This window comes from Mesoplodon densirostris, chromosome 6, assembly GCF_025265405.1.
Source record: "Mesoplodon densirostris isolate mMesDen1 chromosome 6, mMesDen1 primary haplotype, whole genome shotgun sequence".
NCBI classification, from domain to species: domain Eukaryota; kingdom Metazoa; phylum Chordata; class Mammalia; order Artiodactyla; family Ziphiidae; genus Mesoplodon; species Mesoplodon densirostris.
Window position 1 is genome coordinate 37,849,167 of NC_082666.1, and position 17,592 is coordinate 37,866,758.

General features: G+C 38.0%; 1 protein-coding gene across 2 annotated transcripts in view; it reads right to left on the bottom strand.

The window, feature by feature from the left end:
• The window catches only part of FKBP15 (FKBP prolyl isomerase family member 15), a 56,322-nt gene that overhangs the window by 29,094 nt on the left and 9,636 nt on the right, over positions 1 to 17,592 (bottom strand). For both annotated transcript variants that reach the window (XM_060101380.1, XM_060101379.1), the window contains exons 3-11: positions 13,193 to 13,277; positions 12,674 to 12,743; positions 9,181 to 9,255; positions 8,601 to 8,699; positions 6,680 to 6,829; positions 5,724 to 5,792; positions 4,055 to 4,201; positions 1,434 to 1,576; positions 893 to 950 (exon numbers count right to left, since the gene is read on the bottom strand). In XM_060101380.1, the coding sequence (XP_059957363.1) occupies positions 893 to 950; positions 1,434 to 1,576; positions 4,055 to 4,201; positions 5,724 to 5,792; positions 6,680 to 6,829; positions 8,601 to 8,699; positions 9,181 to 9,255; positions 12,674 to 12,743; positions 13,193 to 13,277 (896 nt within the window). The remainder of the gene's footprint in view (positions 1 to 892; positions 951 to 1,433; positions 1,577 to 4,054; positions 4,202 to 5,723; positions 5,793 to 6,679; positions 6,830 to 8,600; positions 8,700 to 9,180; positions 9,256 to 12,673; positions 12,744 to 13,192; positions 13,278 to 17,592) is intronic.

Here is a 17,592-nt window from a genome sequence, read left to right on the forward strand (position 1 = left end):
TCCATCTCCATTTTTCTTTCTCAAGACTGCTTTGGCTATTCGGGGCCTTTTGTGTTTCCATACAAATTGTAAAATTTTTTGTTCTAATTCTGTGAAGAATGCCATTGGTAGTCTGACAGGGATTGCATTCAATCTATATATTGCTTTGGGTAGTATAGTCATTTTCACAATATTGATTCTTCCAATCCAAGAACATGGTATATTTCTCCATCTGTTTATGTCATCTTTGATTTCTTTCATCAGTGTTTTATAGTTTTCTGAGTACAAGTCTTTTGCCTCCTTAGGCAGGTTTATTCCTAGATATTTTATTCTTTTTGTTGCAATGGTAAGTGGGAGTGTTTCCTTAATTTCTCTTTCTGATTTTTTGTTATTGGTGTATAAGAATACCAGAGATTTCTGTGCATTAATTCTGTATCCTGCAACCTTACCAAATTCATTGATTAGTTCTAGTAGTTTTCTGGTAGCATCTTTAGGATTTTCTATGTATAGTATCATGTCATCTGCAAACAGTGACAGTCTTACTTCTCCTTTTCCAGTTTGTATTCCTTTTATTTCTTTTTCTTCTCTGATTGCCGTGGCTAGGACTTCCAAAACTATGTTGAATAAGAGCGGCAAGAGTGGACATATGAAGAAGCTGAAGACCAGAGAAGTCAGGTAATTTCCTCAAAGCCACATGTTTATAAGAATAAAGATTTGAATCCAAGTCTGTTGATGCAGAAGCCCAAGCTAATTTATACTGACTCTCAAGTAAGGGAAAATGAATAAAGTAACCACTGATTTCTAGCCTAAATCAACATTTTTCAACATTTTTTTTTCCTCTAACCTACTATACCCTAGGCACATGAAACCCTTCTAGCCAACTGGGGATGAGGAGATAGACTTATATACTCACTGTATTTCCTGTAAGCTGTTCACTGAGGGAGTTAGATTTGGAACGAAGAACTGACTCCCTGAAAGCAAATAAGACATATCCTGAGATAAAAACAAAATCCATAATCATGAGTCTAGATTATACTGTATAAACAAATTGTTTTTTAAAATGTTTGCCAATTTAATTGCTGTAAAACAGAGTTTTAACTCTTCTTTAGTTTGTATAATTTCTGAAAGCTAGTGAAGATGGACAATTTTCCATTCAAATGCTTATCATTTACATTTCTTTCCTTGGATATATATTTTGTGTTTATGCCTTCTGCCCAATTTTCTTCCAGAGTTTGGCAGGTATTCTTTTATATCTAAGTTAGTGCTTTTATAGAGTATGAATATTAATCCTTTGTCAGAAAATCTGATGCAATTACTTTCCCCATTTCCCTCATCCCATTTTTTCCCAATTATTTAAAATTATTTTAGTTTTCAACTATGTCCCTATTTCTGAACCCCTCTAAGAATCATTTAAATGGACAATAAAAGAGCTTTATACAACTCCAGTATCTTACCCTGATTTGAAAGGAACAGATGTGGACGGTGACACAACAGGATCAGCAGAGAGGTTGTCAGCCCCAGGTATGGGTGAAGGGGCTGCAGAATCCCGGGAACTAACACTGTGCCCATCAGAGCCAGAATCTCTAGCAAATTTGACCTAGGGAAAGATCAACCACAGATGGAACAGGCTAATAAACCACAAAAAAAGGCATGCTTCCCCCTCCATTCTCCTTTCATTTTACTTATTCTTCATTATACAAGTCATTACCTATTCACTGTAGGCAAATCAGAAAATGTAGATAAGCCAAAAGAGAAAAAAAAGGTAAAAATCACCTGCAATTCAACCACTAAGCAATAACGTTGTTAGAATTTTGGATGTAATATTTTGCACTTATATTATCTGTGTGTGTGTGTGTGTGTGTGTGTGTGTGTAAGTGCACGTGTTTTACAACAATGGGGCCATACTGTTTTGTACCCTGCTTTGCTCACTCACTGATATATTAACATATTTCCACGTTAACTAAATTATTAATCAACAACATCCTTTTTAACTACTGAAGAGTATGTCTAAGGGTCATGCCTTTAACTGCTATCATCTACAGGAAAAAGTCTCCAAAGGATTTTGGGAACACAAGTCATAAATATGTTATCATAAAATATATTTCACCAATTCCTATATGTTGGATATTCAATTTATTTCTAATTTTTTCTATACAAACAATACTTCTAAGAATAGCTTTATCTCTCTTCGCACATAATCATTTCCAAAATACAAATTCCCAGAAGTGAAATTGTTAGATAAAAGGTATGCTTATTTTTTAAACTTTTGATATATACCACTAAATTTCACACCATAAAGGGTGAACTACTTTATACTCCGTAAGTAGTATATAAATCTTTCTTAACACTCTTGTCACATTGGGTATTATCGTTCTGTATCAGCCCTGTTTTTTTTGGCCACGTCTTACGGCTTGCGGGATCTCAGTTCCCCGACCAGGGACTGAATGTGAGCCATGGCAGTGAAAGCCAGAATCCTAACCACTAGGCCACCAGGGAACTCCCCAAGCCTTGTCAGTTTAATAATCAATTTGTAATTCTTTGATTATTGGTAAAATAGGGTATTTTTTTCTTATGTTTACAAAATGTCAGTCTTAATGGATTCGAAATGGTTTGTTATCTATTACCACCCTTGACTTCCTCAAACTCAAAGGAAAATTGAGAAAGAATATAAAAGCTGTGAAAAAGGCAGCTGGAAGCACGTCAGTCAAAGAGGGCTGGAATGCCCACCAGAGATAAGGGTGTCCAATTAGGAAAGTCATTAATAAAAAATGCATATCCTTTGTTGCAGCAGGAATAACCACCACAATGAGGATGGTCATAATATTTATTTGCATTGTACTTTATAGTTTATAGTCGCAAACATTATCACATTCAGACCTAATAATCACAGTATAAAGCAAACAGAGCCTTTTTTTTGGTGGGGGGGGACATTAATTAACCGCAATTTGTTACAAACTTTATTATAGAAATTATTCTTGATAAAATTTTTAAATGGTACAAAGGGTAGAATGTAAAAAAGTAGAAGTATCTGAACTCCATTTCCATTCTCCAGAGAAAATCATTTCATTTCTTTTAATGCCTCCAGAAATTTTATATGAATATATGGGCATATGCATATATTCAGTTGTATACACACAGACACACAAACACAAGATCATACTACCCATACTGTTTTGTTTGTTTGTTTGTTTTAATTTATTTTTGGCTACATCGGGTCTTAGTCGTGGCATGAAGGATCTTCACTGAGGCATGCGGGATCTTTCACTGCAAGGCGCAGGCTCTTTGTTGTGGTGCGCAGTTTTCTCCCTAGTCGTGGCGTGTGGGTTTTCTCTAGTTGTGGGGTGCGGGTTCCAGGGTGCGTGGGCTCTGTAGTTTGCGGCATGAGGGCTGTCTCGTGGCACGGGAGCTTAGTAGTTGTGGCACACGGGCTTAGTTGCCCCGCAGCATGTGGGATCTTAGTTCCCTGACCAGGGATCGAACCCGCGTCCCCTGCATTGTAAAGCGGATTCTTTACCACTGGACCACCAGGGAAGTCCCCCCATACTGTCTAGCAACTTGCTTCTTTCACTTAAAAATAGATTTTGGATATTCTTTAAGAACTACATAGAAGTCCACTCTATGAAGAACCATAATTTAACCAGTCTCATAATAATAGACACTTAAGCTGTTTCCAGTTTTTTACTATCACAATGTGGCAGAGGGAGGAAACTATGTATCTATCTCTATTTATCTATCTATATACAGGTATCTTTGCACTCTTATGTAAATATATTGATAGCATACACTTGTAGCCATAGAATTACTAAATCAAAAGGTGTGAACATTGGGCAGGAATCACTATTTTACAGCTTAAATAAAAAGAAGGTTAGTGTAGAGAAGTGACTATGAATACAGAGCCAAGAAGGACATAAACCTTGGCCTTTAGATTCCAAAGCTGTTGTTCCTTCCAACTACACCATTTCTACTTAAAAAAAAAAAAGATATCTTCAGAATCTTTTTTGACACATTTATTTATTCATTTTACTTAACTAGCAAAGAGGACTCATCAAACACAACACAGCACAATTTCACTCACCCGCCTAATCTCCACCTCGAACACCAGGATCGAGTCTGTTGATGGAGTCCATCCTATTACCCCTTCAGAGCCAGCAGCGCAGGCTGGAGGGATGATGAGCAACCGCTTCCCTCCTTTTCTCATGCCCACCATTCCATCCTCCCAGCTCTTTAGGAATCAGAGAAGAGGAAAAGCTCATCAGATACAAATCTTTTCATAAGACAAAACAAAGTACAGGATCATCGGGTTTATATTCCCCCCTCCCAACTGGTTATAAGAACATCTGTTTCTCAATTCACTTGTAAAAGCCAGCATATCCGGGGCTGTATGAAATATACTTACCTTAGATGATGAGAGAAATTGGAACAGAAGAATGGCATTAAAATAGAAATAAAAGCTATCACTTTTTTTTTTTTTCGGTATGCGGGCCTTTCACTGTTGTGGCCTCTCCCGTTGCGGAGTACAGGCTCCGGACGCGCAGGCTCAGTGGCCATGGCTCACGGGCCCAGCCGCTCCGCGGCATGTGGGATCCTCCTGGACCGGGGCACGAACCCGTGTCCCCTGCACCAGCAGGTGGACTCTCAACCACTGTGCCACCAGGGAAGCCCAAAAATTATCACTTATTAAACACATTTTTCTAAGTGCTTTACTTCCATTACGTTGTTTAATCCCTAAAATAACTTCATAAGGTTAATAGCAATATCTCCATTTTACAGAAGAGAAAATTGAGGCTTAAGGAGGTTAAGTAACTAGCTCAAGATCAGTTAGTAAATTGTTAAGCCAAGATTTCAACACTAGATGAGTCTAACTTTAAGGGTCATGCCCCAACTGCTATGATCTACAGGAAAAAGTTTCCAAAGGATTCTGGGAAAAGGAGTCATAAACAAAGCTATGGAGAAAACCATTCTGCCACATGGATAAATGAGTACTTCACAATGTATCAGTACGTCCTGACACAATGATACCCCACATGTGTAAAATACTCTTTTTTTAAAAAAAAATATTTATTTATTTGGCTGTGCCAGGTCTTAGTTGCAGCACACGGGATCTTTGTTGCCACGTGCCGGATCTTTAGTTGCGGCATGCAGGCTCTTAGCTGCAGCATGCAGGATCTAGTTCCTTGACCAGGGATTGAACCCAGGGCCCCTGCATTGGGAGTGTGGAGTCTTTACCACTGGGCCACCAGGGAAGTCCCTAAAATACTCTTTACTTTATAAAATACTTCCACAGTTGCTAACGAAGAAATTCACAACATGAACCCAGGTCCTCAGACTCCAATCCCAGTGTTCCTCCTGCTATGATGTACTTGCTTCTCACCATGATTTAAAGCATCCCAGACAGATCAGAATCACCCATTATGATACACTTCTAGAAGAAACAGTTTCACCTCTTTCTCAATTAGGCGATAGGAAGAATTTAATAGTTCCCTCAGAACCACAGGATGAAAAATAAAATGTAGGGACTAGAGAAAAGAAACGTACCCTTCTTCAATATATTGTTTCACAGGTAAAAATTTCCCAAATGTAGGTAACATAGCACATTTTTCTCTTCCTATTTTTTTAACCAAGCCTTTCCAGATTCTCCAAAAATATACCCAGGTTAGAAATTTTACAAAATTCACTCTAAATTAAGCCTGCTGCAACTGATAAACCCATATATAATAATAACATAGTTAAAATTAAGCCTTTACCTTGATGACTTTTCCTGATCCTAATTTCAGGCGAAGCAGCTTATCTTTGTTAGCAGTGGAGTCAAAAACCTGAAAGTTGATCAAAATAAACAAGATTAGCCAATTTCAAAAATAATAATAATCATTATGATATTCAACTTAATACACACCAGCACAGTACTTCTGAAATAGGTAATGTCAAATAAACTGGAAAAATACTTCTTAAAAGACCTGAAAAGAAGAGACCACATCATGGCTAAAGGTGTTATCACACTGAATATCACTGAGGCAAGGATTTTCCAGGTTTAGAAAAAAATAAACTTCTCCTACCAAGTGTTTAAAAATATTTTCATCTATAAAGAATTTTCAAATAAATTATCTCATTTGATGCCAACAGCCATCCTGCCAAGAAAGCAGGGTGAGCACCACTAAGCTCCATTCACAGGAAAAAAAATTAAGAGCTTAAATGACTCGACAAAGTCAAGTTAGGATAAAATTGGGACCCGAATCCACATTTTTTGGACTCATAGTCGAAAGCTCTTTCTATCATACCACACTACTTTTGAGGGCTTAATAATATAAATACAAAACAAGCCCAATCTATTCACAGTATCTAGTATAAGAAAAACGGAGAAACAACTGTGAGGAAAGTCTAAAAAGTTTTAAGACCTAATCCCATAAGAATATATTCAAGTTTAAAACTGTATAGGAAGAGACATACATATGAACAATTACCAAAAATGATACTTGCAAAACTGGTTTCCTTTCTCTAAGTAGAAGAGACATAGTGGCACTGAGCAGATTTTATACATTAGCATTTCATGGCTATGCCCCAAAAGCAGTTGTAGAGACTAAAGCAGGGCTCCTAAAAGATTTCTATTTGCCAAAAGCACCAATTCATAGTAATAATACCTTACATTTGAATAGCTCTCATGCTATTTAAATTACAAAAGAACTTGCAGGGTACATTTTCTTACCTGGCCCAGTCCGTGATTCTGAAAGAGCCAGCTGGTATAGGCCACTTCCAAAGAATCTCCAACTTCTACAGCAGGGCCTTCTACTACAATAAGGTCCTGTAACAGCACTGAATCCAGGGAAGAGGTGCTGTTGCACTTGGCGATGCATACCTGTGCGATGAAATCAAAGGAGCATTAACTTAGTTTAAGCTCAGTAAGTACTCACTCAGTTATTGCTAATGTTCTTTTCCAAACAGTGGCACCCACTAGCAAAACATATTACATGTTTAGAAGTAAACCATTCCAAAGTCAGTAATCTTGCCAAGAATCAAAGTGCCTAAGAAGTATGGTTTTGGAGTCAGACTGTCTGGGTACAGATCTGGGCACTGTCACTTATTAACTTGTGACCTCAGTCAAATAACTTAACTCCTGCGAACCTTATTTCAGAGTTTTTTTTGGTAAGATGGAGATAAAAGCTTTGCGTATTTCCTAGGGCAGTTATGAAGACTGAGCTAATACAAGTAGAGTACTTGGCACAGTGCCTGGCAAATAACAGTAAGTACACGATAAACATTAGCTATCATTACTATACTGATTTGCTGCTTCAGTGTTTGGGAACCTGTGAAAGCTAGGGGAGCCTCTAAAAAATTTCAAAATGCATTTCTAAAGACAATAAAATAAAGGCCCTTTACAAAACCATGCTGTATTCCCAGAATTCATATCTCTACCACCAACAGATTTACCCATATTACCTTAGCACAGATTCTAGGCAAGGAAGTCAGATACATCTTTGGGAATACTTTTTCTATAGTCAATGTTTAAACATAGTACACCTTAGAAACTTTCTACTCATTTTGTTTAAAAAATTTCATTATCGCAATCACATAAATGCTAACTAAAACAATGAGAAGTCATTTTTTTATCAAGCAAATAAGACTAAGAAGGAAAAAAGATAGTAATTCTAAATGTTGGCAAAGGCATAGTGAGAGAACTGATAGGGATGTCAAATAGTACAATCTCTCTGAAAAGCAGTGTGCCAAAGTGTATACAGAACCTAAAAATATATGAACCCTTTGATTCAATCTTTCACTTCTTCTAGCCTAAGAAATAATGAGAGGGGAAAAAAAAAGACAGATTTGTATACAAAGATGCTCACTACAGTATCATTTATCTCAGAGACTGAAAATAATCTAAGTGCCTAAAAGAAAGGGAATGATTAAATAAATTAAGGAACATTCATGTTATGCAGCTTTCAAAAACGTTTCTAAATAATTTTTCATGAGGTGGGGAAAGATGCATTTTACATCATTAAATAAAATAAGCAAGAGCTCTTAAAGGACTATAACTACTTATGTAACTCATGAATAGAAAAAAAAGAAACATGACATATTAACAGTGATTACTTTGGGTAGTAAGATTATGAATGATTCTTTTTAAAAAAATGCTTTTCTAAATTTTCTATAATGACCATGAAATAACTTTTAAAAATTCTCTTAGGGCTTCCCTGGTGGTGCAGCGGTTGAGAGTCCGCCTGCCGATGCAGGGGATGCAGGTTCGTGCCCCGATCCGGGAAGATCCCACATGCTGCGGAGCGGCTGGGCCTGTGAGCCATGGCCACTGAGCCTGCGTGTCCGGAGCCTGTGCTCCGCAACGGGAGGGGCCACAACAGTGAGAGGCCCGCATACTGCCAAAAAAAAAAAAAAAAAAATTCTCTTAAAACACTATTTTGAAAAGATAGTTGTGTTTATTCCTTAAGATAATTTATGAAGTGGAAAGTGTTTTAAAGATGTAAGTTTACATTTAGCCATTTTTTTCTCCTTAAAGTCTCATTTTCAAGCAATTTCAATAAGTATTCTTATTATTTCCCTAAAATACAGTAAGCTCAACTGATGAATTTAGTGGGTTTTTTCATGTTTGTCACTAAAAAATATATAGATATTACCTGTTTATTGAACTCCACAGCAGCCTTTTCAGACTCAAACATGATGGACCAGTTTTGTCTCTGATCATCATAAAAGGTGCTATAGTTATTGGGCCGAACCTGGGGAAAGGAGAAATGTTGGGTTAACTCAACTGCAGGCAGCGTAGCAGATAAATCTGGCTGCCTAAGCTCATGTAGAAGGGCCTTGACTCAGGTGGACCCAAAGAGAGCTATCAGGGAACTTTCTTCTTCCCTCCCACCCTCCACCAATCACCCCTTAGTCCACATTCCCAGAAGGCAGCCAAGAGACCTATCCAAGAGGCTCTGTTAAGATATCCACTCTGGGGAATTCCCTGGCAGTTCAGTGGTTAGGACTTGGTGCTCTCACTGCTGGGGCCCCGGATTTAATCCCTGGTTGGGGAACTAAGATCCCCGCAAGCCACAAAACACAGCCAAAAAAAGGAAAAAAAAAAAAAAAAAGCTATCCACTCTCCTCTCCAGAGCGGAAGTAGTGGACCTAGTTCCCACCAGGTACGCACACATCAATCTCTCCTATAAACCAATCCCAAAGGACTGATGATTCCAATACAGGAAGTCTTACCATTAGCTCAAAGTTCAGATGAATCCTGGCAACAGTAACTGGCTGTTGCTGACTGATATAAAGAAGAATCCTATACTGTACTCAAGCAAAGATGGGCAGGAAAAAAAGAGAGAACAGAAATTAAAAGGCAATACAAAATCAGCAGTAAGATGTCAGGAGTCATGCTTCATACAGGCATAAAACTCAAAACTCAGTTCATCCCTTAAAGCTTAGAGTTTAAATTACATCTTCTCACCATCCACTTTAATCTCTTCTCATTTTGACCCTACTTTTTAACTATAGTTAGCTATGTCTTTATTTTGTTGGTGTTTTTATTTGTATGAGGGGTGACTACGAGATATACAAATGGCCAACAGGTACATGAAAAGATGTTCAACATCATTAGGCATTAGGGTAATGCAAATTAAAACCACTATAAGGTACCACTTCACACTTATTAGAATGGCTATAAAAAAAAGGAAAAATAATAAAGTGTTGGCAGGGTAGTAGAGAAACTGGAACCCTCATATATTGCTTGTGGGAATGTAAAACAGTATGGATGCTGTAGAAACAGTCTGGTGGTTCCTCAAAAGGCTAAACAAGGAATTACCATATGACACAGCAATTTCACTCCGAGTATACATGCCAAAGAACTGAAAACAGGGACTCAAACATACACTTATACATCAATGTTCACTGCCTGTTATTCACAATAGTCAAAAGGTGGAAACAACCAAGTGTCCATCAAATGATGAATGGATAAATAAAATGTGTTATATACATACAATAGAATATTATTCAGGCATAAAAAATAATGAAGTTCTGATACATGCTACAACATGGATGAATCTTGAGAAAACATTCTGCTAAGTGAAATAAGCCAGACAAACATTGTATGATTCCACTTATATGAAATACCTGGGGTAGGCAAATTCATAGAGATAGAAAGTAGATTAGAGGTTACCAGGGAATAAGGGAAGGGGGATGGGGAGTTATTGCTTCGTGATTACAGATTTTCTGTTTGGGGTGACAAAAAAGTGAAAATAGTGGTGATGGTTGCTCAATACTGTGAATGTAATTTATGCAACTGAACTGTACACTTAAAAATGGTTAAAATGGCAAATTTTATGTCTCCTATATATTTACTACACACACACACACACAGAAATTAAAATTCAACCCCAGAAGGCAGGGAGGGACTCACTACGGGGGCTCATATACAATCTTGCACCAGAAAGGACTTTCTTTACCCTATGTGAAGCAGATAGAGTGAGGAGCTAATCTTATAGACTGAGCTGGTCAGGAAAGGATCACAGATTTATTAAGAGTTGGTCCATTTCTGGTTGTCCCTACTCTCGAGCACTATCTTCGTAGGCTGTTGATTAAGAGTCTGGAAGGTCTCTGACTCCTCAGTCTTGACTTTTCTGCCCATCAGAGATTCTGAGCTGAGATTCTTTAGCCTCCTCCCCATTAGGTTCAAAAACTAGCAAATGTATTGAGAGGAAGGTTGTTGCTTTCCCACCCTACAGTAGGATTTTATCTCCTATGCCCCACAAGATTGCAGAAGTTTCCCTCTGCCTTTCTGGCACAGCCCTTGGACTTCCACACCACCCCCAAACTCATTAAATGTCCCATGGGGAAAAACTGATCTTGTGTTTGGAGCTCCTCTAGTTTTTACCAATGTCTCCTTCCCCCAGTAGTCTCTCTCTGTTTGGGACATACCTGATGTTTAGTCTACTCCTAAGCATCAGCAAAGATCCCAAGGGAAGAGGAAACACTCAGCTCATTGGCTCTTTCCTCTAAAAATTTTAGTTCATCTAGTCCTCATAATTTCCATAGCTAACAAATTTTAAAATATAATTTTTGCAATTTATCTGTCTTTTTATAATGGTCACAGTGGGAATGTTGCCTGACACAACATGCTACATCCTATCTGGAGGTGAAGGGTGATGAAGTCCCAATACCAGATTTTTGAAATCCAAATGGCAACCCCTAATGAATTAATAGATGTAGATAATAATCAACAATGGCTGCTAACATAACAAAATGAGAGACGATCAGACATTATTTACCTCCCAATGGGAGAATGAAAGAGATTTCAGGAACACAGTAACCAACTACAATGCATGGACCTTATTAGATTAAAACAAACTGTTTTAAAAAAAAGAGAGAGAGAGAGATAATCAGGGAAATTGAATGCTAACTGGTAGTGAATGAGATCAAAGAATTTTTGTAGGTTTTGTTTAGGTGCGATAATGGCGTAATGGTTGTGTTTTTAAAAATCCTTACCTTGTAGAGATACATACTAAAATATTTATAGCTAAAAGTGTATGCTGGAGATTTATTCAAAATAATCTGAGCAGGGGAAGAAGGAAAACAGGCTGCAGTTCAGATGAAACAAGATTAATTAACTGCTAGAGGCTGGTAATGGGTATCCGGGTGTTTGTTATTCTAGATCCACTATTTTTATAGGTGTTTCCAAATTTCCAAAATTAAGCTTTTTGTTTGTTTGTTTTTAATACAAATGAGTGTTGTCCATTATGTTAGTTACCCTGAACAGGTCATCTTCTCTCTCAGTGTCTCAGAGTCTCTGAGGTGCATGGACTCCATGTTACCTGGACCTCTGAAATTCTATTATTTCTTTTTTTAAAAAATAGATTTATTTTATTTATTTATTTGTTTGTTTATTTACTTTTTGGCTGCATTGGGTCTTCATTGCTATGCACGGGCTTTCTCTAGTTGCGGCGAGCGGGGGCTACTCTTCGTTGCGGTGCAAGGGCTTCTCATTGCAGTGGCTTCTCTTGTTGCGGAGCACAGGCTCTAGGCACGCAGGCTTCAGTAGTTGTGGCTTGCGGGCTCTAGGGCACGGGCTCAGTAATTGTGGTGCATGGGCTTAGTTGCTCCATGGCATGTGGGATCTTCCCGGACCAGGGCTCGAACCCATGTCCCCTGCATTGGCAGGCGGATTCTTAACCACTGAGCCACCAGGGAAGCCCTCTATTATTTCTTATGCGTATTTCAACAATGTTCAAAACCTTCTGGAGCAGAATTTGAAGCTAGATACAACCCACACAAGGAAATCAGTCTCCGCACTTCTATCCACATCTTTTTGACTCAAACCAATATTTTGCTGTGTGATCGACTACCCAACTCATCAAACTTTCAAAGGATAAATGGTGGTCATGCTCTAAGTGGTACACTCAATGTTGTTCACTACCTAAAAAAAGGATGTCCTCGGTAAATGGTTTACTCTGAAACTCTCCAAATTCTTAAGCTAGATCCATTTCACAAAGGTCAAACTTACTGACTTTGAGCGGTTGAATTTGTTTTAATGCACAACAGTAAGCAAAATGTGACTATAAATGTTATTATATACCTAACATTAAAAATTCACATTCAGTACAATCAATCTAATCCTCTGATATGTAAGACATCAGAGAAGTCCCGATAAAAACCAGCTCACTGATGTGATTTGGGACATGTGAATATACATGAGACAAGGAGACAACCTTACCTCTCTGGCTGTGTGATTTCCCAGGACTGCAGCACCAAATTTGCCCTGCTTTACATACTGACCATTTGTGCTACAGAAGCAAGGAAAACAGGTATTAATACTTCCTTCAACTAAGTAGAACCAGCTTTCTTTTCTGCCATATAAAGTGGGGAATCTAGTCATTCAGCCTCTAGAAAGGGACAGAGGTGAGCAGTTTATAAGTTAAAACTCATATACAACTTCTTTACTCTTTAAACATCTACTATTCATGATATCTCAGTGGAGTGGCTTTCTCTGAGCACTTAAAAAGGCAGTTGTTGAGGGTATAAGCAGTTCCTGGAGAGAGTACACAAGATAATGGCTCTTCAAAGTTTTGTGTGCAAAATTCTCCAAATGAAACATTAAAAAGCATGACTGATACTTTGTCTACGGCAGGACTGAGTAGCGACTTTGCAATGATCAGAAAGGCTTACTGCAAAAAGCAGGAGCTTAACCCACACCCCCACCAACTTTATAAAGAGTTCCTTCTCAGCTACTTACTAGCGATATGCATGGACTGCTGTTGCAACCAATACCGTGGAAGTGCCTGTTGTGGTGGGTGCTGTTTTTGGTGTCGCCTGATTTCCTGAAGACGAAGAGATGAAGCAGAAAACAAAGCTGTCATTCATTTCTTGCTTGAAACTGATTTTTAACCCTTAAAGCAGCTTCAAAGTTCTTCTTTAACCTTGTGGTTGTGTTACGATGCTTTCATGACCACTGTCCTCATTTGCTCCACAAAATGGCCCTACGGCCGTGTCTGGGGATGAGGAAACTGAGGCTCTAAGCCCCCCAAGTGCCTTACACGATGACAGTAGCAAGCCTAGGACTAGAACGCAGGATTCTGGCTCCACTCCAAACAAGTCTTTGGGCTGGACGAGAAGCACTGTCTAGAAAACAAGGTCACATTCCATCTTCCTTTTCTCCTTCTAATATTTTGACAGCTATAATAAATAAAAATGAAGTTGTTTCCCCTTCCCTTACTTCTGGGGTAGAAAATTTATGATATTCAGATTACATCCATTACTTTACTTTCTCAGTGGCATAAAGTAACACTAACATTTAAAAATAGTGTATTGAGAGTAAATCACATATTCACACTCACCACATGAATCTGTTGAGAACACAGGCATGGCCATAGCAACCAAGAACTTATTTTCAGAAGTATCCTTGTTTGATTCTTTTTGTTGTTATTAAAAACAAGACAACAGGCCCAAAATGGAGTCACTTAGCCTAAGACCCACCCCACCAAACAGAGATTCAACATAATTACAGTTTTGGCTGCCCCAGAAATGGAATCTTAAACCAGAATGATCTGATCAGCACTAGTTAGGTAATCTGTTTGATAGACCTCTGCTATCCCCTAAAGGAAAGTAACCTTGTAATAGGCAACCCACTTTTTTGCCTAGTGTTACGCTAGACTCCCCCTTCTGCCTGGTTCCTGCTCCCTTCTGCCTATAAAAGACTTTCATTTTGTCAGAGCCCCTGTCTACTAGATTGGATGCTGCTCAATTCATGAATTGCTGAATACAGCCAATAAGATCTTTAAAATTTACTCAGTTGAATTTTGTTAACAGTACTGAAATAACTTTTTCTGGTTATAGAGTACAACTGTAGAAAACTTAGCAAATACAGAAACACATAAAAAAATGACCTATAATCTCACCACCCAAAAATGAACATTAATAATATGATGTATTTAGTCATAGTCTTTTTTCTATACACATAAACTTTCCAGATTTATTATCTTTTTTTAAAGAAAATTAATGATTTGACAATCTCCTTTTTTCACTTAGTGTAAGCATTTCCTTATACTTTTCAAAACAGTCTCCAAAACACAAGAGTCCTAAAAACACTTTTTGATGGTTAAATACCATGTTGACTCTACTAGAATTCATCCAATTTCCTATTGTTTGACATTTCTTTGGGCTGTTTCCAATTTTTCTCTATGATAAATAACACTGTGATGAGCATCCTTAAAACACACATTTTTGTATGTACCTCTAATTACTTTCTTAGAATTAATTCCCCCAAATGGAATTATCGCATGCAAGAGTGTGAACATTTTTAAGGTTTTGTTACAACCTGCCCAAATGCCCTTGAGAAATGCCATTACCAGTTTACACTCCCACCAGCAGTATGAGTAGGCCAGCTTTGCATCCCTGCCAGCAAGAGGAGATATTCTTTCTAAATCTTTACCAATGGGATACCGGTGGCATCAGGGAAAGGGGAATGCCACCTCACTGTTGTTTTCATTTGCACTTACTGATTACAGGGAAGGAGAAATTTAACATTTTCTCTAGACTTGTATTGGCCATTTACTTTGTTTTATTTTGATGAATTGCCCATTTTATGTTGTTGGCTTATTTTCCTAGTCTGGGTTGTTCTTGTTTTCCTTATTCTTTTGTAAAAACCTACAACATAGTTTTAAATTCAATCAGTACTTTCCAGTTGTATGTAATGCTACAATAAAACTTTTCTCCTGAGAAGCAGTGAATACCAAAAAAAGGAGGAACTAAGGCCTCAGTTATCAGGCCAAGTCTGAAACACAGAAAAATTACTGTCTCCCCAAGGTCAGCCTAGCATCCTCCTTCAGGTCAGTTCAACTTTTCCCAGTACACTCTCATCTCCCTACTTAACGCCCTTGTTCATGGATTTGCTAGAGGGGTAAGTGAGTCAGATGCCACAATCATGTGATCTTCTCATTGGTTAAGCATTTCTTCCTCTCGGAAATCAATACTGTACAGATTCTTGAATTCCCTGCTCATGAGGACTGCTTTTAATATATATTTTCAAATCTTTTTTTATTCCCAAGGAAAATTTTCTTGAATTATAGTTTTAGGTGCCTGTTTTCCCCCTCCTACTTTTTTCTTTTTAATTCTTCAGGGAATATACATATGTATATTCCACATGTTGGAAGTTCATTGCTATCTTCAATATTGGTCACTTTCCTTTCAAAACTTTTTATCTCTTAAATTTTTTAATTCTTATTTTAAAAATGTCCTCCTGTTAACCTTCTATTTCTCTTAAGGCATAATCTGTTGTGTTTATTCATTCTTGTGTTCCTTCTAGTTTAGTCTTCATTTCTGAAATAATTTTTCTGACATCTCTAATTCTTGCCTAAGTCCTGTCACTTACTTCTGAGATTTTAAAATTCTCACTTATGTTCTCATTTCATGTCTTATGTTATTTTCTTAATGGTAATAGGTGGTTGTAGTTTTGATCTATTCAGTAAGAAACATTCTCACAGAGTAGAGCTCTCACTGTAGGGATGCTATTCTGTTCCTTGCTCTTATAATAACTTTGCATGGAGTTTGACTCTGATACTTTTCTATTGTTCATTTTTATGTGAAATTTGCTTTTCTGAACTTTTAGACAGAGGCATGGCTCAGGGTGGCTTTCCTAACTTCATTGAACTCACCGTTCTGTTGCCATACAGAGTTCAAAAAAGCGGGAAGAGGGGGCTTCCTCCTGAGACTTCCTGATTCTATTCTAGAGCTACCTTTATCTGGATCTTTTCTTCTTCACTTTTAATATCCCTATCCTCCTTCATTTTAATTCCACTCTCAGCAGGTCCTACTCAGGGTGGGGACCTCTCCTGGAAGGTCACCATAGTGGATGAGTTTCAACACTTCATAGGAGCAAGACTGCTCCTGTTCTAGTCACCATCATCACCCCCTTGTACTTACCCATAACTAAAATGGGCAAAATGCTTTGCAGTTCCAGCTTGGCCTGCCACATTTCCCATGAACACCTGCTGGCTACTTTGGGTTCGCCCATTCTCAGATTCAAATATTCTCCCATTGCTTCCTTGTTTTCTCCCATGCAAATGTTGACACCATGCAAGCCTTGTGTCCATACCTGCTTGTATTGGGGGGGTTCATAAGGATATCTTTTCAATTGGCTTTATTGTAAATATTATCCAAGGTTTGTCCAGTTGCTCTGTTTTTCTAGAGATCTTAAGAGATTCAAGAACTATGCTGCAGCCACCTCCTTTCCCAAAAAGACTTGTTATATAAATACTCCTTGAACAGAGAGCGCCTCCTGTATTGCAAGTTTTTATTTTGTTTGTAAATGCCTAAATAATACAGTAGTATAGGTAATTTTTAAGTTGAAATGCCTCTATAATTCCTCTTTAAAAGTATAATTAACTCATAGTTGTTGTTTTCTAATTTTAAAAAGCAAGTTACTTCATTGGGTGGGGACTGAGATTGTTTGTTTTTATCCACATTCATTAACTCAACCACTTTAAACTGAGTTAGAAGTACACTGCTGAGAAGAGATGTGCCACAGGAAATGTAAAAGCATAGCCTACTAGAAATCTGGCCAGGTTATGGCTTGGAGAACAGGGCCAGCAATCTACAGCAAAGCTGCCAAAAGTGACAGGTAAGACTTAGAGCAGGGGTCAGCAAACATTGTATGTAAAGGGCCAAACAGTAAATATTTTAGGCTATGGGCCGTAACAGTATCTGTTGCAACTGTTCAACTCTAAATATCGTAACAACATCCTCAGTGTTGGCATTGTGCCTAGCACATAAAAGACATTCAATACTTTCTTCTTCATTCAACAAATATTTAACTTAATGTCCCTTACCCCCTGTTCTGCTCTGGGCTATTTCTATCAGTCCCTCACTCCTCTTCAGATTCTTACACAAAGACAGAAAAGTGTAGAGGATGGTAGACAAGCTTTGGAGTGAGTCAGATCAGGGTTCAAATTTCAACTCTGTCACTTACTGCTGTATGACCTTAACCATGTGCCTAAACCTCTCTGAGCCTCTAAAATGGTGGTAGTCTCACCTATTTCACAGAATTGTTGTGAGAATTAAATAAGACAATCTAGGTGAAGCACCTGAGACCAAACACATAGCAGGTTTTCTAGAAATATTAGTCCCCCCTTTTCTCCT